Source organism: Diabrotica virgifera, chromosome 8, assembly GCF_917563875.1.
Source record: "Diabrotica virgifera virgifera chromosome 8, PGI_DIABVI_V3a".
In the NCBI taxonomy this organism is placed as follows: domain Eukaryota; kingdom Metazoa; phylum Arthropoda; class Insecta; order Coleoptera; family Chrysomelidae; genus Diabrotica; species Diabrotica virgifera.
In genome coordinates, this window is record NC_065450.1 from 58,634,216 (window position 1) to 58,657,446 (window position 23,231).

Below are 23,231 nucleotides of genomic sequence, written 5' to 3' on the forward strand. Positions count from 1 at the left end.
ACTTTGTTATTGGAAAAATAATCATTTTTATTAAAATTATAATTATTCGTAAAAAACACACAATAATATTGAGTTATATTCGCGGTCTCATGGACAGACAGCCTAGGTCAAATTTCTCACCTTTAGTACCATCCTTGGATTATAAGCTTTCATTTGACACCTCATCTGTCATTCTACCTGGTATAATGACGGATGATTTGAGTTCAGGGACAGACTAGTTTGGCCTAGGACAAACTATGACAAAACTGTAATCTAAAAATTTGAAATAAATTTTCTCTTAGTTTTTCACCCCTGTAACTTATTAAAATAAACATTAGAGAAGTTCTCAGAGACTTTCGGCCCTCGCTAATAACGTAATCTTTCATTTTTCGTTTAAATTTTTTAAAAATATTTAGTAGGGTTCTTATGATTCGAAAATCCCATTTAAATAGCATTGGAGCAAAAACTATGTACCGATCCCCTTAGTAGTATTTATAATTAAAGTTTTATTTGAATGGTATCGGTTTTCTGTCGTATTTATGGTAATTATTATTTCTAGGACTACGCAAATTTAGAAGACGCAAATGACCATCTAGTTGTTCAATTAGCTAGTCACGAAGGCAAAGTTAGGGGACATACTCTTCAGAGTACCAAAGGGAATACTTATTATGCTTTCCAGGACATCCCTTACGCTGCACCACCAGTAGGCAAACTACGGTTTAAGGTAAACGAATTTCAAAGTTTTGTTTCTAAAATTATAAAAACATTATGCGGGCTCTGAATTTTAGAGATTTTTATTTGTGTTTTAAATACAGAATAAGGGACCGTATCTACTATCTACTCATTGCAAAAGTTTTCTTTTTGGCATTTGGAGCGAATAATTTTGATTATTTTTGTCCAAAACATGTCTTTTTTATTGCTGGATATTGATAGATGAGCTGATGTAGGATTGCTTACTGCTGATGTGGTAGTCTAATAACCAATTTTTATTCCTAATGTAGGAAATTAAACATAGTTTCTGGAAACAGTCTAACTTTTTGGATTTTAATGCCTTCTATTTGAAAAACTACCACCTTTTCTTTCACCATTTATGTTTTCTAGTGCTTCTTTGAACATGTTTTGACATCATCATAATTTCGGTAATTCAAAATAAAATCAAAACTAAATTTCAAAATCCTGTCTTGGCGTTTTTTTGCTTAAATGTTTTTTTGTAAACCAACGGTTCACACTATAATATATTATATACAATGCTTATACTTTAAAATTACAGGTACCTCAAGCACATCCAGGATGGACGGGAACTATTAATGCTACAAGCAATACGAGAGTTTGTCATCAACCAATTCCCACTGATTTACCTCAAAGTGAGGATTGTTTATTGATTAACGTTTATACGCCTGTGGTAAGTATAGCTTTTTTGTAATATTCATAATAAACAAAATAGCCGATAAGTATAGCCGTCGGTCAGATTGCTCAGTGGGCAGAGGCGCGCTCGATCGATAAATCTAGTGGATATACGATCCAGGTTCGAGCCCCAGCCCGCCAAGGGCGGATCCAGAGAGGAGGCCATGGGGGCCATGGCCCCCTCTGGAAATTTAAAGAAATATAAATTTAAATAGTTTCAGTTCAAATGTTTTTAGTTTCAATTACATAATATATATGTACAAAACAGGGGATAAATATGTTTTCTAGACTAGAATTAAACAAAAGCAACAACGCAAGCTTCAAGAATGGCATAGGATGTTTTGTATGGCAAAGTGCCAATTGTTAGAATTACCTTGGCAACCATCAAAATCGTATCAATTTCCATCCACAGAGAACGACAGTTCTCACCAGTGGCGCACAACACCCCTACAAGCGACACTATATATACACGAAATTTTCGATTTTCTAAACCTGACTGAATTGAAAATTGGGCCAAATCCCATCTTAAAGTTTAGGAAAAGACTCGTCCATCCATATGTTACCTCTCCATTTTGGTCCAAGGGTGTGGATTTTACGGCCCTTCCCATTTAAAGCCTGTTTTTCGTTCTCGTCCCCAAAACTCCCAAAAATTTCAAAAATTTAAGCCCGACCTTTGCGGCTTCTGATAGCACAGATCATTACCTTTCCAACGCATGTTTAATTTTGAAAATCGGTTATACCATTCAAAAGTTATCGAGCTCAGAAATATGACTCAATTTTTATTTAAAAAATGGAAAATGTTTGTGGATATGTATGTATGTATGTATGTATGTATGTGTGTGGAAAAGTTACACCGATCTGAATTTTTTTTTCTGTGTTTCAAGAAGGTGTGAGGGCCTATTCAGAACCGGTCTAATTTTTGACTTCTGACTACCCGTAAGCCAGCTAGAGGACTAGGTAGATACAAAATAGCATATTTTTTGGGCGTATATATCTTAGGTTCAAGGAAAGACAGGAAAACCGCAAATACACCAAATCAATAGGGTTGAGTTAAGCTTTCAAGTGGCGCCTAAGCGATCAAGCTGAGACATACACACTGCTCGCCATAGCCAAAAAACTGAAAAATTAAACTTTGAAAATTTTGGTTTTTCGACAATTACTCAAAATTTCAACCTACGAATTAAACCAATAACTGAGCGTTTGTAGAAGGACTCAGGACGCGTCTAACGGTGTATACCTCATATCTGGGAAAATTCGAATTTTTAAGTTATAGGCTTCATAAGTATAATCAAATCTATTTCTTACGGGAAAAACGGTTATTCAAGCTCAATAATTCCTGTAATACGTTCAGTTATCATACTCGATCTTGGATGCTGGTCAGATACTACTTGTCAATACGTTTCAAATTCATGTTTAGCGATCAACATCAGGTAAACCGTTCAGAAGTTATATAGCTCCAAAAGTATAATTAGTCCAGGAACTGAAATTTTTCACTTCGCAATTTTTACAGAATGGATAGATTTGCTTGAAAATTTGACAATAAGTAGTGGATAGTCCAAGGATCAAAATCTATATGATGCCGAAAGACGCTTTTACCATGGGGTTGTTGCCACCTCATCTCGAGGGTGGAAATTTTTTATTATATTTTGACCGCAAATGCTGGTAAAAATATTAATTATAAGCAAAAAATGTTCATTATACATTTTTTTGATAAAATTAATAGTTTTCGATTTATTGGTTATCGAAGCTGTTAGTTTTATATCGAAAAAATTACCAGAGAACGGCAGTTCTCGCCAGTGGCGCAGAAATACGCCCCCCTACACGCGACACTATTATATACACGAAATTTTCAATTTTCTAAATCTGACTGAATTGAAAATTGTGCCAACTCTCATCTTTAAGTTCAGAAAAAGACTCACCCATTCATATGTCAACCATCCATTTTGGTCCAAGGGTGTCGATTTTACGGCTTTTCCTATTTAGGTCTGTTTTTCGTTCTGGTCCCCAAAACTCCCAAAAACTTCAAAAATTTAAGTCCGACTTTTGCGGCTTCTAACAGTACTGATCATTACCTTTCCAAAGCATGTCTAATTTTGAAAATCGGTTATACCATTCAAAAGTTATAGGGCTTAGAAATGTGACTTAATTTTTATTTAAAAAAGGGAAAATGTTTGTGGATATATATGTATGTGTGTTTGAAAGTTAAACCGATTTGATATTTTTCCTCTGTGTTTGAAGAGGGGGTCAGGGCCGATTTAGAACCGGTGTAGTTTGTGACTTTTGACCACCCATAAGCCAGCTATAGGACTTGGTAGGTACAAAACGGCATATGTTTTGGGGGTATATATATTCGGATCAAGAAGAGCCAGGAGAACCGCAAATACATCAAATTAATAGTGTTGACTTAAGCTTTTAAATGGTGTCTAAGCCGTCAGAATCAGACATACACACGGCTCAGTATAGCCGAAAAACTGAAAAACTAAACTTTGAAAATTTTGGTTTTTCGACAATTACTCAACATTTCAACCTACAAATTGCGCCAATAACTTAGCGTTTATAGAAGTACACCAGACGAATTTAACGGTGTATACCTCATATCCCGGAAAATTTGAATTTTTTAGGTTATAGGCTTCATAAGTATGATAAAATCTATTTCTTGTGGGAAAAAAGGTTTCTCAAGCTCAATAATTCCTGTAGTAGCTTCAATTTTCATACTTGACCTTAGATCCATCAGATACTACTGGTCAATACGTTTCAAACTCATGTTTACTGATCAAAATCGGTTAAGCCGTTTAGAAGTTTTTAAGCTACAAAAGTATAATCCAATTTACGATTATTCCCGAAATGGTTTATGTAGTTGTAGTGGTTACGACGCTAAATTTGATCTGGCAACGGGCAATCCGACTTCATTTACCGGCCATCTCAATTTTTTTTCAATCTATTTCGAATAAAAAAAAATCTAGTGTACATTCGATGGACACTAGATCATTTGGGAGATAATGCAACAAAGGTGACCATTTATAAAGCTTGACGTGTAATAGAGGAACATTGCATTCAACTTCATACATTTAATTTATAAATAACTTTGAAAAACTCCTGATACAAGAATAAAAAACCGCTAAACGCCGTAAAAATGAGTGGCGCATAAAATATTCCAGCTACAAAAGATCTGATATGAATATTACGTGGCGCGAAAATGGATTTTCATTTGATGCAAAACAAAATTCTAGTTTTATTTTAAAAGATTTTTCCATAATATTTGCTAAATTTGAAGTAAACGCGCCACAAAAGAGTTTCAAAATTCAAACTGTATCAAAATTACTCTTTTGTGGCGCGTTTACTTCAAATTTAGCAAATATTATGGAAAAATATTTTAAAATAAAACTACAATTTTGTTTTGCATCAAATGAAAATCCATTTTCGCGCCACGTAATATTCATATCAGATCTTTTGTAGCTGGAATATTTTATGCGCCACTCATTTTTACGGCTTTTAGCGGTTTTTTATTCTTGTATTCTGTACACACAAAGAATAAAAAAAAATGAAGCGTTACTTGGATCACGATCACTTAGAACAAAGTAGTTGGTTGGTACTTTCTCACAGTCAAAAGGGACTGTTTTACAAGTATTGCGTTTTATTTTTCTAATGAAAAATATGATCACAATAAAGAAATGACAGCCCAAAGCCTTGTCATGAAACCTTTAATATCTCTCGCCAAACTCATGGGCAAAGACGGAGCCATACAAACCGATGAAAAAACATCATACCACAAGAAGTGCGTTCAGATTGGGCTGGATTTTCTACAGAGTTATCGCAACCCGCAAAGTCAGTCATTAACCAGATAGATTTTCAGAGGTCTAAACAGATACATGTAAATAGAGAAACACTAATATAGTCGAGTCAATAGTGTTTTTAGGACGACAAAATATTCCTCTAAGAGGCCATCATGATGATGGCCTCCTGCTTCTGGATGAAGATGCTGGAGCTAGCAATGAGGGGAATTGTTAAGGTTTAAAATCGCATCAGGAAATAAGACTATTAAACAACACCTATCCACAGCATCTTTCTGAGCAACATACATTAGTAGCACCAGTCAAAATCAATTGATAACATGTTGTGGTGAAGAAATAATTCAATAAAATAATGAATCAGGACGCGACGTATCCCATGTGGAACAACTTTCTCTAAATTTGAGATACATACACAATAACAGCTTTCGTGAAGACTTTGACGGTCATTGACTCTTATGAGAACATAAAAATAATTAGTGGAAATCAAGAAATAGGGGAAGAACAAGGTCTGACAGGAGAAACATTGGGAAAAACAGTATTAAACTTGTTGAAAGAACTTCACTTGGATTCAAAGAAATGTGTAGGAATCGCTACTGTCTTAACTAATACTGTAATAACGATAAATTTTGAATGTCTTAATGAAACTCAAAAGTGTGTAAAAGTACCTTAAAACTCGGCGTTGTAACCTATTTTTTTAAAATTACCCCCAGACCCCCGGTACCCTCCCCAAAAAAAGTTCATGGCCCCTCACGAAAATCGGTAATGGATCCGCCCTTGCAGCCCGGTCATTTGAAAAATAAGAAGGCCAACGTCGGTCGTAGTATAAAATTCTATATATAATCTACGACTTGGTCTGGAATAAACTGGTGTCTCATGGGCCTATGGAGGAGCGATACGGCAAGGGATAAGGGCTTACGGCTTGGTGATACTCCTCCATAGATCCCTACCGAAGAACATTGACGCTTAAAAACGGTGTATACAGTGAGCACGTAAAGGTTGGAATAAATTCATTTTTTCATGAATGGGAAATTTTGGAAATAAATCCCGAGACAGGTCAATTTTTATTTTTAAATTACGACTTTTTGGCATATATATCATACTAGTGACGTCACCCATCTGGACGTGATGACGTCATCGATGATTTTTTTAAATGAAAATAGGGGTTGTGTGATAGATCATTTGAAAGGTAATTCAATTCTCTATTCAGTAATATAAACATTAACGTAATTATTTATACAGGGTGTCCAAAAAAATATTTTTTTAATTAAATTTAGTGACATAAAAAGAAGAATGTGTGTAATTTATTTAATTCAAAATACATTTTACTGCTATCAGAAAACAGGAAAAAATGTTTATTTGACAAATAAATATTGTTTTTTGCATAAACTCAATATTAAAGCAGCCACCCGCCTGCCCATTGACAGTTTGAACATTTGATTTAAGCGAAAAGCAATGGATATTTTTCAAATACTTTTTTCAAACACTTTTTTCTGTACTCTAAGAGCACTAAAATGCATTTTGAATTAAATAAATTACATACATTCTTCTTTTTATGTCAATAAATTTAATTCAAGAAAATTTTTTTTGGACACCCTGTATAAATAATTATGTTAATGTTTATATTACTGAATAGAGAATTAAATTACCTTTCAAATGAGCTATCACACGCCCACTATTCGCATTTCAAAAAATCATCAATGACGTCATCACGCCCAGGTGGGTGACGTCACTAGTATGATATATCTGCGAAAAAGTCGTAATTTAAAAATAAAAATTGACCTGTTTCGGGATTTTTTTCCAAAATCGCCCATTCATGAGAAAATGAATTTATTCCAACCTTTACGTGCTCACTGTATATTATACAGTGCATTAGTAAAGTGTGGAAACGGTCTATTATCTCATGACTTAAATATGTTCAGAGTTAAAGCTCAGACAAGTCGATTTTTATTTTTAAATTATGATTTTTTGACATATAGTACATAATAGTGACGTCATCGATTTGGGCGTAACGGCATCATCGATGATTTTTTTAAATGGGAATAGGGGTCATGTGGTAGCTCATTTGAAAGGTGATTCAATTCTCTATTCAGTAATATAAACATTAACATCATTATTTGTACAGGGTGGCCAAAAAATAGTTTTTGAATTAAAATAATTGACGCAAAAAGAAGAATGTATGTAATTTATTTAACTCAAAATAGATGTTACTCAATTTAATCATTTAATCATTTTAATCAAGTGTGGTCGTGTGGCTCACCATGGTTTTTTAATTTGCGGATAAGATAATTTTGGATTTAAAAATTTATTGATTGAACGTCATTAATAACAAATAACATAAAATGTCATCAAATTAACTATTTAAATGTTCGAAATAACATTCTCTGAACTCCATACAATTATACAGTCTATTTTCAAAGCCTCTTCGTATATTTGCAAACACCTCAATATTATATAGGGTGAGGCAGATAACTGGCCTATTAGAAATATATCGAGAACTAAAGGCAACAGAATTATGAAAATTGGAGTGACCGGGTTTTGAAGCGTGATCTATTTAATGAAAATATTTTCACCTATTTTCTACTTCCGGTCATACCGGAAGTTGCTTATAACTTCGTTTTTTTTAATGAGACACCCTGTATATTTATACATTTTTGGATTATCCTCGATGTCTTCTGTCTTAAAATATGAGGTTTTGTAACATTATACAGGGTAGTTTAAAAGATAATTACGTTTTTTTCTAACTTTCGTAGCAAAATTCACACCCTGTAGAATTGTAGCAGTTTGACAACAAAGACTCTGTTTATGTTTAAATGGTTTTTAATATAGTCTACCATTGTTAAGAATTGTTAGTTAAGCTAATTTTTTAATTTTAGTATACAGGGTTGGGCGAAACTCGGAATGAGTATTTTCTTAAATGGAACACCCTATATTTTAGTATTGTAATGAAATGATATTTTGTGATACTTTTTTATTTCGTAAGCATTCCCTATACCTAACTTCTTTTATTTGTGATTAATTGTTAATTGAACCAACAATCTTAATTACGTAGTTATTTTGATAGCTCAACCAATACTGCTAATTTTAAGGATCAGTCTATATTAATATGTATTCATTTCCGAAAAATTATTTGTGATTGAATATTTTCACGGCCAACCTAATAAAATTTCACGCATTTTTTGTTACAATTAATATTTGGCTTGAATCACACATAACTCACAATTTAAAGCAGTTAGGTATAGGGAATGCTTAAGAAATAAAAAAGTACCATAAAATATCATTCTCTTACAATACTAAAATACAGGGTGTTCCATTTAAGAAAACTCAGAAAATACTCATTCCGAGTTTCGACCAACCCTGTATACTAAAATTAAAAAATTAGCTATACTAACAATTAATAACAATAATAGACTATATTAACAACCATTTGAACATAAATAGAGTTTTTGATGTCAAACTAATACAATTCTACAGGGTGTGAATGTTGCTACGAAATTAAGAAAAAAACGTAATTATCCTTAAACTACCCTGTATAATATTACAAAACCTAATATTTTAAGAAAGAAGACATCGAAGAGAATCCAAAAATGTAGAAATGTACAGGGTGTCCCATTTAAAAAAACGAAATTATAAGCAACTTAAATAAGTAGCAAATAGACGAAAATATTTTCATTAAATAGATCACTCTTCAAAACCCCTTCATTCCAATTTTCATGATTCTGTTTCCTTTATTTCTCGAGATATTTCTAATAGGACTTTTATCTGCCTCACCCTGTATATTGATATTCAACCAATAAATTAGTTAAATCCAAAATTGTCTTCAGTTATTAAGTAAATTAAAAATAGGGTGTCTTGTAGATAAAAAAAAATTACATTTCAAATGATGTGCCACTCGATCACACTTGCTATTTAAAAAAAAACTGGCGGTTGATGCGGGGCAGTATGGGGTTACATTTGAGGGTATGAATTTGGCACGAAAATCCGTCTCCCCCTCCGAGTATAAATTGACGTGTTTTTTTTTTTTTAATTTGGAAGAAACTCTTGGTCTCTGAGTTTCTGGGGGTCTAATTTTGTACGAATTTGTACGAATAATTATACCGCATATTATTATTTTGTGTTTTCTTGATCAGGCAAATTTTATAAATCTCTTTTGAGAACTTGTTTTGAAGGTCGGTTTGCATATAAATTAATACGAAATATTATAATGATATGGAAACAAATTTACATATATCATAAATTAATATAATTTTTTTTATAGTATTAGCACAGCGCTCCACAAAATCGCCGAAATTCGGAAGCCGTTTAAGAAAAGTGCTACGCAAATAAATTCAACTAATAATTTTTAATAGGGTTATATTGTAGCTTAAAGAGTATCGTTAATAGTGGCAGTTTTTTTTTCCTTCTGGAAGCCGTCCGTGCATGCAGCCCGGTCGCACTGCAGTCTTTTGGCTTATTGTGCTTTCTTCCATTTGTTCTCATGACTTCTTCTTCATGTACCATGTCCTTTTAGAACGTTGGTTACCGCCATAGCTATCCTAATTTTATTCACTGCCACCCTAAATAGCATGCTTGTATCAACACCATACCAATCTCGCAAGTCCTTCAACCATGAGGTTCTTCTTCGTCCTGGACCGCGTTTGCCTGCTATTTTTCCTTGCATAATATTTTGTAGCAACCTATATTTGGGACCTCTCATTACTTGTCCGAAGTACTCCAGCTTTCTCTGCTTGATGCTTTTTATGATCTCAGTAGTCTTGCTGAGACGTTCTAGTATTATGGAGTTTTGAATCTTCTCCACCCAGGAAACTTTTAAAATTCTTCTATAGCACCACATTTCGAAAGCCTCAAGGCGATTTAGATCGATTTTATTCACAGTTCAGGACTCGACACCATAAAGTAAGACCGAGAACACGTAGCAGCGAAGTAGGCGGATCCAATATACAAGTGCCCTTTACTAGCCTGTAAAGGTCCATTGGGTAAGTGCCATATACTCTCGGACTTGGTCTCGCACAATATATGTCTGAATGTCTCGGTATCTCTATTGCATAGTCTGCAACTGATATCTCCATTGTATAGTCCTATCGTATGTAGGTGTCCTTTTACTGGAAAGTGTCCAGTTAGGAAACCTGTAGTGATTTTGAGCTGATTCCTGTTCATTTTGAGCAGTTCTTCAGCTCTTTTTGCGCATATCTGAGGTATAAATCTCTTCGCATGCTTTTGCGTGGGAATTCTTTCCCAGTATTCTTTGTGTTATCTTCGTATCCAGCCTCTTAATTGGTCTCTGATTGTGCTTTTGGGCACTCCCAGAAGTATCTCGTTGCTAATCCTCGTCTAGCACGTTCGTCAGCTTTCTCATTGCTAGCGACCCCTTAATGTCCAGGCACCCAAATAAGTTTTACCTCATTATGTTCCGCCAGGGTGTCAAATTCTTCGCGGCATTCCCATAAAAGCATTTAGGTTATCCTTGGGTTCTTTAAAGCTCTCAAGGTCGCTTGGCTTACTGAACAGATATTGATTCTCTTATTAGTACAAGTCCTCAATCTGTTCATCCGTGCACAGTGCAGGATTGTATATACTTCTGCCTGAAATACAGAGGTATATTCTCCTAGTGGGATGGAACCGTTATAGCCCTTATCCTCACTATGTACTCCTGATCCCGAGCCATCTTGTGTTTTGGACCCACCTGTATACCTGGTGAAGCCCTCATACTTCAGATATCTACCAGGATCTCCCAATACCTCCCTGGAGTTTATTTCCACCTGGAAAGGTATTTCCATTTTATATTTGGGGATTGAATTATCTGTTATCATCTCTTATATCGGATCCCTGCATTTATGATGCTTTGCATTGATGCTTCAGTGTTCTTTGCCCACTGCAATTTTGCTTTGATTTCCCTTCAGTCTATGTAACCTCATCCTTGCCTCGCCCTTCACTATAGTGGCAGTTAGTATTTCTTTTTTTTTTATTTCATCTTCATCCAATTTACAGCATTTAAATATGAAAGCCTCACCGGAGGGACCGCAGACATTCGGATACAATTAGCGTCTCTTTGCAAAGACCATGACGTCGACTTTGCAAAGTAACAAGACACTTACTCAACACCGTACCTATCATGCCAATGGCCATTAGTTGTCGAGGCATTAGCTAAATAAAAAAATATATGAAAGCCTTGAATTATACATGTCTGTCTGTCCGTTCGTAAACACAAATACTCCGTTATTAGAACAGATAGAATAATACATGAGACGTCGAATGGGGGCTTATAACTCACAGATGAGAAATTTGACCTAGGAGTTACAACCGAAAGTACAGTACGATATGTTATTCGACGCGAATTTCAAATAACTAAAATAAAGAAAAAAATTATAAAATAAGTTATTAGTATTCTATACAAACTATTTTGCATATTTATACCTTTCGTGTCTTCCTAAAATATAGTGTTTTAGCGGCTTCCTCAAATAAAAAAAGCAAGGACAAAATCATTAAACGTGTATGTACCAAAAAATATTTTGATATCAACATATTTATGTAGGTAGGAAATGTAAATTATTCTAACAGTAGGGGAGCCCAAGCGGGGATTTTTGCAGTTACTCGAGAGCGTCAGAAAATCTCAAGGGGAGTTACCTTGTACCCGATAAATGTAACTTTACCGTTTTGGCTCTTAATACAGGGGAGTTCGTTAAGCGGGTCCGAAAAAAAATCTATCCTTAGATAAACTCGAAATCGTCAGATTAAGATACGGTACCTAATCGAAAAACTGAAAAATACACGTATTCATTATTGAAGTGAAAACTTATTTAGGGACGTTGTGCATTTTTTGAATGGAGAAAAAGCATTGAATTCGCGACCGTTATCGCGACCGTCAGGTATTTGGTAGAACCAGTAGAACCTAAAATGAGATTAGGTGATGTTGAAAACATACATCTGAGCAATATAGCACTTGATAGCACGTTCTTAGAATATTCTTAAAAATATTTTCTTCCCATACAAAGATGTGCGGTAGTACGTTCTAAGTATATACATAGAAGGTTTATAGCACTTCCTTTAAATGTTCTAAAAAGTATATTCTTGGTATATATTGAAAAGTGCGGTAGTACATTCTGAGTATATACATAGAACGTTTAAGTACTGTAATGTAGTATCTACTCAGTATCTGATCTGCACATTCGCAATGGTAATTACGCATATTCTCAGTACATATTGTTATGATCTGATTTTTATTAATTTTATATTAATTATTATTTTTCTGATTAATTATTTAATTGTCGCAAATCATACATAAAAATGAATAAAAAATCTCAGGGTGCCTTTTTATACTATTAAAAAAAATCTAAATTATCTCACGTTATACTTATCTATTCTCGTGGGTTCAGTATCTCTTAGTTGATCCTAATCGGGATAAAATAGGGAAAAGAAATAAAGCAAAATATTAAAATAAACATACAGAATTGTCTTTTATTTGTCAAAATCAATACTCTAAAATCTATCAAATCTAAAACCTATGGACACAGATGTCCGAATGAAATCTTTACCACTTAAATTTATTATAGTTAAAAAAAAACAATTTATCGGTTTGTTTCCGATGACTTTGGTAAAACAAACTAAACAAACAAATTTTTGTATTCGCAAGGTTAGCTATACTTCCTATTTACTTTTAGAAATATTGGAATTTTAATTCATATGCCTTTTACTCAAAACTTTAGTTTCCGAACATAAAAATATCTTTCACATAAGTTGACTGACCTTTTGCTTCACTCACTCTGATGTCTTCTCGTGACCCAAAACAGCTCTCCCTCGTTGACTATGTTAAAGGCTACTCATCAAAGCCCTCTCCGTTCTCCAGCTTCAAAACTATCAGCATACCAGCACCAATTCTCCAACAAGCCGGGCCTCTTTTGACACGTACTCGATTCAAACAAAACTCCAAAAATTCTCTGCTCTCCTTCTCACAATAATACAGAATCAAAGAGGTATTTCGTCTCAATTTGATCTGTCTCTCGTTCCACTTTTCAACACTATTCTGCACTATCAAACAGCCACTGGTATCTGCTAACTATCTATCCACGAAAACGTCGAACCGCTCCTCAGCGATGCCAAAAACATAATGACTTCTTTTTCAAACTCTCTCAATCATTCAAACCACTTTTCCCCTTCCAACTTGCCAAGAATCATAAACAATCTTTTCCATTCGACAAACAAACAGTCTTTTTCAAAATTATTCCGACCATCCTAATTACTTTCGGGGAACTATAAAACATTTACTCGTGTTGAAACAAAGATATTAAATTCCAAACTTACTTTTAAAACCACTTTTCTCGAAAATGATAATTACATCTAGCTGTGGATTCTATAGTTTCCGTAGTAAACAATCTTTTTCCATTTTAAACCTAAATATATCGTCCTTTTCACTTTAATTATTCACAAAAGTCTTTAATGGTTCATCGGAAAACTCATTAAAAGAGAAATCCACTTACATCCAAACTAAATTCTAATAAATATTTACAGCTCAATATACAGGGTGTATCAAATTTATGTGCCTGCGTTATAAAATAAAAAAATTTAATTTAATTTTCATTTTGCCTTTGATTGATAAATTGAAAACACAATAACATTCCCGCCTTGTTTTGAGATAAAATCAGTATTAATAAGTGCAACAAAAATATGATTTTCTCTCGACAACAACACTTTTCTATTGTGTCAAAATATTGAGTCCCACCTGAAAAACAATTGCTTTCTTTTTCCCAGTGTCTGTACTTAGATGGGATAGGGTAAGTTTTCGATCGAAAATTTCCTAAGTCTTTAGTCTCAAATGAATTTTCATACTTTTTGGCTACTATGTTTTCTTCATTTATTAAATTTTCACATTCCCTCAATATTACACGCAGTTCCTTTTCCTTTTCTTCTCCACATATCAATTTTCTTTCTTTTTCCTCCAATTCTCTACACATGTTTATTGTGTATTCTGTCTTCTCCATTTTGCATACTTCCTCTTTAAATACCGCAGTCTCAATTGTATCTTTTTCGCCTTCTTTTTCTATTCTGATCTCTTCTTCTTCTGGGCTCATCTCATCTTTTGAGGAATCCCAAGCTTCATTTTCCTGTGTCAATCTTTTTTCTTCCTTTTCTTTTTCTGGGCTCATCTCTTCTTTTGAGGAATCCCAAGCTTCATTTTCTTTTGTCAATCTTCTTTCTTCTTTTTCTTCTTCTGGGCTCATCTCTTTTTTCGAGGAATCCCAATCTTCATTTTCTTTTATCCATCTTCTTTCTTCTTTTTCTTCTTCTGGGCTCATCTCTTTTTTCGAGGTATCCCAATCTTCATTTTCTTTTATCAATCTTCTTTCTTCTTTTTCTTCTTCTGGACTCCTCTCTTTTTTCGAGGAATCCCAATCGTCAATTTCTTTTGTCGCTCTTTTTTCTTCTTTTTCTTCATCTGGGCTCATCTCTTTTTTCGAGGAATCCCAGGCTTCATTGTTTTTACTTATCTTCTGCTGCTTTCTCCTCTTTCTTCCATATCCTTGCTTCATTGCCAAATTCATTTCCACCGTTTGTTTTTTGTCTACATTTTCCTTTTTTCGTTTCTCATGTTCCTTGTCCATTTTCAGCATGTTCGGTTCTTCTTCTTTTCCATCTGTGATTTTCATCGTGTTATTTTTGAAATCTATCACCACATATTTTTCTGACAATTCATCCATTCCTACGATCATATCATGCATCATGTTTGGCATTATAACACATTGTAGTGCATAACTTTTCTTCCCCAATCGAACCTTTATTCGTATTCCTTCATTTATTGTTGCCAAAGTCCGTTTATTTGCTCCCACTAAATTTACCCTGGGAATTTTGTAAATCAAATTCGTCAAATCAACCTCTTCTATTAATTTCCTGTTAATCAAAGTAATTTCTGAACCAGTATCAATCATAATTTTAATCGGTTTCTCATTAATAAAACCATCTACAAATTTTAAATTAGATCCACTTCCTTTATCATTTTTTCCTGCTAATTTAATAAATTCCTTCGGGTGACAAAAAATTCCTATTTGTTCTTTTGTTTTTAGTGAGCGCTTTCGTGAACAAAACGCTTGCTGTTCTTCTTCGCTTCTTCTTCCGTCGCTTTGTCTCTCATCCTCATATTCATATATTTGCGTGTTGTTTACCGCTCTTCTGTTTTCTCTTTGTCTGTCGGACCCGTATCGGTTTCCACGATTTTCCTGTTCATTCCTTCTATTATCATTTCTGTCCTCTTGATTTGTACGGGTGTTATTTCTATTCTGGTTTTCTCGATATCTGTCTTCGTTCCATTGCCGATTTCTTTGTTCATAGTTTCCTCTTCCGTTGTCTCTATTTTCGTTTTCTCTTCTTGTATAATCTCTCCTAAAGTTCTGTCTTCTATCTCTATGGTCTCGATTTTCGCGTTGTCTATAATTATCTTGCGATCTTCTTATTTCTCTTTCTCTCATTTTTGCTTCTCGTATTTGTAAGAATTGGCACAAACTGTCGATATCTTTGTAGTTTTGTAGAGTTATGTGATCTTTTAAGGTATCTTCAAAATGTCTGGCTATCAGTTCTACTAGCTGTTCGGATGAATAATTATTGTACTGTAGATGTTTTGCATTATTATATAATTGTAGTGCATATGTTTTCTCTGAAATACCCATTCTATCATGGTACCTCCCATTTTGCAATTCCTTGTTTATTTCTAGCTGTTGTATTTTTCCCCAGAAATAACTCAGGAACTTTTGTTCGAATTTATGCCAATTGTCCAATTCTTCTTCTTTGCTATCGAACCATAAACTTGCCTCATCTTTAAGATGGTTCCTTATCGTTTCTTTGGCTGTCTCAAAGTTACCGATGTGTCGTATTTTCTTTTTTAAATTGTTTATGAAAATTACTGGGTGTAATTTTTTTACATCCCCGCCAAATCTTATTTTCACATCCTCTGTACTATGGATAATCGTTTCCCTTCTTTCTCCGGAATGTTGTTGATTTCTGATATCATCAATTAGTTTTTCATTATTTCGGAATCTTTCTTCTATTTCTTTCTTATCTTCTTGCAAATCATTTTCAAATTTGGTTTCTAAATTTTTTAGTTCCTTTTTCTGGCAATTGTTTATCTCCTTCATTTTGATTTTGATTTCTTTAATCTCTATCTCCTGTTTCTCGCTCTTTTCTGCAATCTCTTCGATTTTTTTAATCATTTCCTTTTTGATACTCTCTATATTTCTGTTGTTTTCTTCTATCGCTTGTTTTGTTTCTTCCTGATTTTTATCCATTGTCCTTTTTGTTTCTCTTTGATTGTCATCCATTTTTTGATGTGTTTCATCCATTTTTTTATGTGTTTCATCCATTTTTTGTTCCAGTTTTTGTGACTGGAGTTGCATCAGTTGTAATAATTTATCTATTCCTGATAATTCCTGCTGTTCTGATGCCATGATTGTTGTTTCGAAAATGTCTTCCTGTTCTATATGTTCTTCTTGTTCCAAATGTTCTTCTTGTTTTTTGTTTTCTTTGCTTTTGCTTCTGGTTGTTATCGACATGTAGTTAAAATTTATCCCCGCCTAATATGAAATTCGAAAATACCTTGTATGCTGTCGAGACGAAAATTTTTCTCTCTCCAAATATAATCAATTTATCCCACAAATTTTTAAATATTTCAAAATTCAAATCAATCAAAAATAAAATAAATATGTAAAATTGTACCTAGATAAAAAAATTAAGTCAAACAAATATTTCAAAAATTTTAAATATATCAAACTTTTTCCGACGGGCAAATAAATTCTTCTTCACCTGTTTCTCCGTTTCCTATTCCCTTCAAATTGGGGATTATTCCCCAAATAAATTCCCCATTAAATTATTCAAAAATGAATAAAAAATCTCAGGGTGCCTTTTTATACTATTAAAAAAAATCTAAATTATCTCACGTTATACTTATCTTCTCTCGTGGGTTCAGTATCTCCTAGTTGATCCAAATTGGGATAAAATAGGGAAAAGAAATAAAGCACAAATATTAAAATAAACATACAGAATTGTCTTTTATTTGTCAAAATCAATACTCTAAAATCTATCAAATCTAAAACCTGTGGACACAGATGCCCGAATGAAATCTTTACCACTTAAATTTATTATAGTTAAAAAAAAACAATTTGTCGGTTTGTTTCCGATGACTTTGGTAAAACAAACTAAACAAACAAATTTATGTATTCGCAAGGTTAGCTATACTTCCTATTTACTTTTAGAAATATTGGAATTTTAATTCATATGCCTTTTACTCAAAACTTTAGTTTCCGAACATAAAAATATCTTTCACATAAGTTGACTGACCTTTTGCTTCACTCACTCTGATGTCTTCTCGTGACCCAAAACAGCTCTCCCTCGTTGACTATGTTAAAGGCTACTCATCAAAGCCCTCTCCGTTCTCCAGCTTCAAAACTATCAGCATACCAGCACCAATTCTCCAACAAGCCGGGCCTCTTTTGACACGTACTCGATTCAAACAAAACTCCAAAAATTCTCTGCTCTCCTTCTCACAATAATACAGAATCAAAGAGGTATTTCGTCTCAATTTGATCTGTCTCTCGTTCCACTTTTCAACACTATTCTCCACTATCAAACAGCCACTGGTATCTGCTAACTATCTATCCAAGAAAACGTCGAACCGCTCCTCAGCGATGCCAAAAACATAATGACTTCTTTTTCAAACTCTCTCAATCATTCAAACCACTTTTCCCCTTCCAACTTGCCAAGAATCATAAACAATATTTTCCATTCGACAAACAAACAGTCTTTCTCAAAATTATTCCGACCATCCTAATTACTTTCGGGGAACTATAAAACATTTACTCGTGTTGAAACAAAGATATTAAATTCCAAACTTTCTTTTAAAACCACTTTTCTCGAAAATGATAATTACATCTAGCTGTGGATTCTATAGTTTCCGTAGTAAACAATCTTTTTCCATTTTAAACCTAAATATATCGTCCTTTTCACTTTAATTATTCACAAAAGTCTTTATTGGTTCATCGGAAAACTCATTAAAAGAGAAATCCACTTACCTCCAAACTAAATTCTAATAAATATTTACAGCTCAATATACAGGGTGTATCAAATTTATGTGCCCGCGTTATAAAATAAAAAAATTTAATTTAATTTTCATTTTGCCTTTGATTGATAAATTGAAAACACAATAATATATACTTTTTCTGAAAAGTATGTTCTATGAATCTACTAAGAACATGTTATGTGGGAAATTGTTATGTGGGAATAAGCTACAGTCATTTCATGTGGTGTTACAGAAGGATGCTTAGAATAGCATGGACACAGAATCAAACGAAAACGGAAGTATTGCGAGAATTGGGTAAAGAATGCGAAATAATATACACAATAAAAATAAAAAAGTTACAATATCTGGGACACGTAATGAGGGGACAGCGATATGAAATGCTAAGACTGATAATACAGGGAAGGATAAGAGGCAGAAGGAGTATAGGAAGAATGAGAGTGTCATGGTTGAAGAATTTAAGGGACCGGTCTAAATGCAGTTCAATACAACTCTTCAGAGCAGCAGTACATAGAGTAAAACTAGTGATGATGATATCCAACCTCCGATTATGAGATGGCACTTAAAGAAGAAAACAGTTCGTTGAATTTTTTCGAATTTTCAATTTAAATTTAATTTGGTTTTCAATGGTTACATAATCTTTGTCCCAATAATTTTTATTCTTTTTTTAATTCGTAAAAAATCTTTTTAATACTTGAAATATTTTTAGAAACCAGATCCAGATGCTAAATTGGCAGTATATGCATGGATACATGGCGGTGGGTATGTTGTTTGGGACGGCACTATTCATCGATATGGGCCTGCCCATCTGATTGACTACAATATCATTGTAGTAACATTTAACTATCGTCTTGGTGTCTTAGGTAAGTAATATTATTGAAAATACAAGTAAAACTGTAAATCAAACTTTTTTTTGAAAACCAATAGATGAACAAATTACAAGCCTGCTGGAGGCACATTGAACAAACAGATAGAGTCATGTCTATACAAAAAAAGAAGAAGAAATTAGAAGCCTTCGAGATGTTATCAAATCATAGAGTGCTCAACATAGTCGAGGAAATGAAACTGAAAAAATGGCAAAACCTCGCAATTTTTTCGTCCAGCATCGATTTGTACAAAAATTTGGGATTAGGCTCATTTCAACCTCTAGTTCATTTTCTATGTTGAGCCGTTGTACGCTTTTGGTTTTTTAATGGTGAAAACTACCCCTAAAAAACGATGGAAATAATTTGTTTTTCTATTGACGCCTGTTTTCTAATGAAATCATCTGTAACGATAGCTTAAACCTAAAACTAAGGCAAAGAATGATCAAATGCTGTATTTGGTGAGTGTTGTAACATGGCACCGAGAGCTGGACTCTAGGCTGATACGATCAATCGCCTAGAGGCGTTTGAAATGTGGTTGCATCGAATAATGCTTCGAATACCCTGGACAATTATGCAGACCAACAAAGGTGTGATAAATAGAGAAAATTCTGTTCGTGAGTTATTTAAAATGCCAATGTTCTTAGAGGAAATCGGTGCAGAATCATTCATCTTATCATAAAAGGTAAAATCTAGAGCCACAAAGGAATTGAAAGGAACAAAGTAAGTTATCAATAGAAGTAGCACAAAAAACGACAATAAATATCGTTCCCATACCACTAGATTGACAACAGGTGGAATATTTTCTTTGGTTACACCTCCTGAGATTTTAAAAAATTATAAATCATACAGGATGCCGAGAAAATTAAGATAAGAGAATTTTAAATAATTCAAAACTCATCCGCTCAGCGTGGTAAAAGTTCCAACAAGAAAGATTCCTTAGTACACCTACAAAAGAGTAAATAATTTAAAAATGTATAAACATTTTCAATTTCTTTGCCACACGAAAATGCAGCAGCTGCATAACACTCTGGTTAAATCGGAGAGTGCAGGGAGAGTCTATACCGGTTTCGGAGATCTTTTTCCCCTCATCAGTAGTCCCATATCCTCTTCTCTCCGATTTCTCCAGGTATCATACTTAGTCCAGAAAGCCACTGCGCATTCCACCTGTTGTGGATCTGGTGGTATGGGAACGATATTTATTGTCGTTTTCTGTGCTACTTCGATTGATAGTGGCTCTAGTTCATCCGAGACATTTCTTTCTTTGCAATTCGGAAAGGCCCAAAGTTAGTCCAGAAAGCCACTGCGCATCCGCTAGAAAAAATATTCCGAATCGGATTTTTTGCACAATCTTACTAAAAAAGGACCCCTTTTAACAAATTTGCATGTTGCCAGGACCAGAAGTGGGTCAAAAATTTTTTAAACGTTTTTTTTTGTTTTTTTCCTAAAATTATTTTTTTTTTTGCATGGAACAAAGTTTTTTTAGATTTTTTGGATTATTCCAAACAGAAAAGGTCTTTAGTGACTTTTCTCTAAAGTTCATAGTTTTTGACATATAAGCGATTAAAAATTGAAAAATTGCGAAATCGGCCATTTTTAACCTTCAATAACTATGTGAAAAACTTAAAATTTGAATGTTGCCTAGGTAGGTAGATATTCTTTAAACATCGGTTGATGAAATCCCGAAGAGTTTTTTCAATACAGTATTCAAAACTCCTTGTTTTTTAATTTCTAATCACGCGTGCGCGACACTATTTTCCACCGTTGCATGTGTATACAGTACCTATGGTACAAATGAATGTAATAAATTTGTTATTTCGTAAAGCGGCGACTTTAAGGAAAAAATCCGAAACAGGTCGATTTTTATTTTTAAGTTATGATATTGTGGCATATATAGTATACTAGTGACATCATCCGTCTGGGCGTGATGACGTAATCGATGATTTTTTTAAATAAGAATAGGGGTCGTATGGTAGCTCATTTGAAAAATTCTTCAATTCGCTATGCAGTAATGTAAACATTTACATAATTATTTATACAGGGTGTCCAAAAAATTTTTATTAAATTAAATTATTTGACAAAAAAAGAAGTAGGACACCCTGTATAAATAATTATATAAATGTTTATATTACTGAATAGAGAATTGAAGAACCTTTGAAATTAGCTAGCACACGACCCCTATTCTCATTTAAAAAAATCATCGATTACGTTATCACGCCCAGATGGATGACGTTACTAGTATACTACATATGCCACAATACCATAACTTAAAAATAAAAATCGACCTGCTTCGGGATTTTTCCTTAAAGTCGCCGGTTTACGAAATAACGAATTTATTCCTTTCATTTGCACCATACTGTCGGTGGAAAATAGTGTCGCGCACGCTTGATTAGCAATTAAAAAACAAAGGAGTTTTGAATATTGTATTGCACAAAACTCTTCGGGATTTCACCAATCGATGTTTAAAGAATGGGTGCGTTCGGACTACTACAGCGGCTGGACAGCTGAGCCAGCAGTAGCTGTCAGACGTCACCGCTGGAAGTCATCCGCTGAGAGATTTACTAAGCTTTCCCTATCACTGCTGGATACAACCACTCAGCCGATTTCTGCTGACAGCCAGCCGCTATGTCGTCCGAACGCACCCATTATCTAACTTGGCAACATTCAAATTTTCAGTTTTTCACATAGTTTTTGAGGGTTAAAAATGGCCGATTTCGCAACTTTTCAATTTTTAATCGCTTATATGTCAAAAACTATCAACTTTAGAGAAATGTCACAAAAGACCTTTTCTGTTTGGAATGATCCAAAAAACCTAAAAAAAACTTTGTTCCATGCATTTTAGGGAAAAAAACAAAAAAAAACGTTTATACATAGTTATTTTCCTAACAAGTGCAGAAAGTCATACTTTTCCGCACGCGACTGCAGTTTGCCGAACGACGCGAAGCGGGAGTTCGGCAAGCAGTCGAGTGCGGAAAAGAGATGGATTAGAAAAACATGAACACAATAAGATATATTTGAAATAAATTAGTAAATAATATCTAAATATTAGTTTATTGCATGTATTATAATTACTTTAAGGCCATATTATATATATATATATATATATATATATATATATATATATATATATATATATATATATATATATATATATAGTGGCTAAAACACCCCCGTCGGGGTAGCGCCGCCTTTACAGGCTCTCTAGATCCATGTTTTCGAGGTGGATCAGTCCTCCATTCTTCTCTTTCTTAAACTGCATTACATATCCGGTTCCAGCTCCTTCTGTCTTTTGCTTTTTCTTCTGCATTTCTAATTCCCATGCCCTCTAGATTTCGCTTCACCTCTTCCAGCCATTTGGACCTCGGTCTTCCTCTTCGTTTCCTTCCCGCCGGAGACCACTTTGTCACTATGTTTATTATCTCTTCTTCTCCTGCTCTCCATACATGCCCAAGCCATCTCAATCTTTGTCTCTTTATTCTCCTGACTATATCTTGCCCCTTCAATTCTTCATTTATTTCGTTATTTCTTCGACTCCTGTATTCACCCTCTGCTGTTTTTATTGGACCTAATATTGCCCGAATTATTTTTCTCTCAGTTCTTCTCAAATTTTCTTCGTCTGTCTTGGTCATTGTCATCACTTCAGCTCCATACATTAATGTCGGTCTAATTAACTTTTCATAGAGCCTTAATTTAGTAGTTTTTGTTAATATTTTGCTTTTTATCATTTTTTTGTTGGCTTGGAATGCTCTATTTATTGCCAATGTTTTCTCTTTTATTTCGTTTTCTCTTGTTCCATCACTTGACAGAATGACTCCTAGGTACTTATATTTACTTACTTCTTCAAATTTGTATCTTCCCCCTTTGACTTCTCTATAGTAGGATTTTTTCCTAATCTTAACATTTTTGTTTTGTTTTCGTTAATACTCAGACCCACTGTTTTTCCTTCTTGAATGAGTTCCTCTACCATTTGCGTTAATATATCTCTTCTCTTTGCCATTATCACAACGTCATCGGCATGTGCTACAATTTGACCTCCTCTATTTCTGAGTGTACCTTTGTTCATTTTTCTGGTAATGTATTCTATTGCCATGTTGAATAGTGTTGTGGATAAACTATCACCCTGCTTCACTCCTTTGTTTGTTT

At 34.0% G+C, this 23,231-nt stretch overlaps 1 protein-coding gene across 3 annotated transcripts in view; it reads left to right on the top strand.

Moving 5' to 3' along the window:
* LOC126889288 (cholinesterase 1-like) overlaps positions 1-23,231 on the top strand; it is a 148,618-nt gene that overhangs the window by 60,703 nt on the left and 64,684 nt on the right. For all 3 annotated transcript variants that reach the window (XM_050657414.1, XM_050657412.1, XM_050657413.1), the window contains exons 2-4: positions 539-703; positions 1,250-1,381; positions 18,935-19,088. In XM_050657414.1, the coding sequence (XP_050513371.1) occupies positions 539-703; positions 1,250-1,381; positions 18,935-19,088 (451 nt within the window). The remainder of the gene's footprint in view (positions 1-538; positions 704-1,249; positions 1,382-18,934; positions 19,089-23,231) is intronic.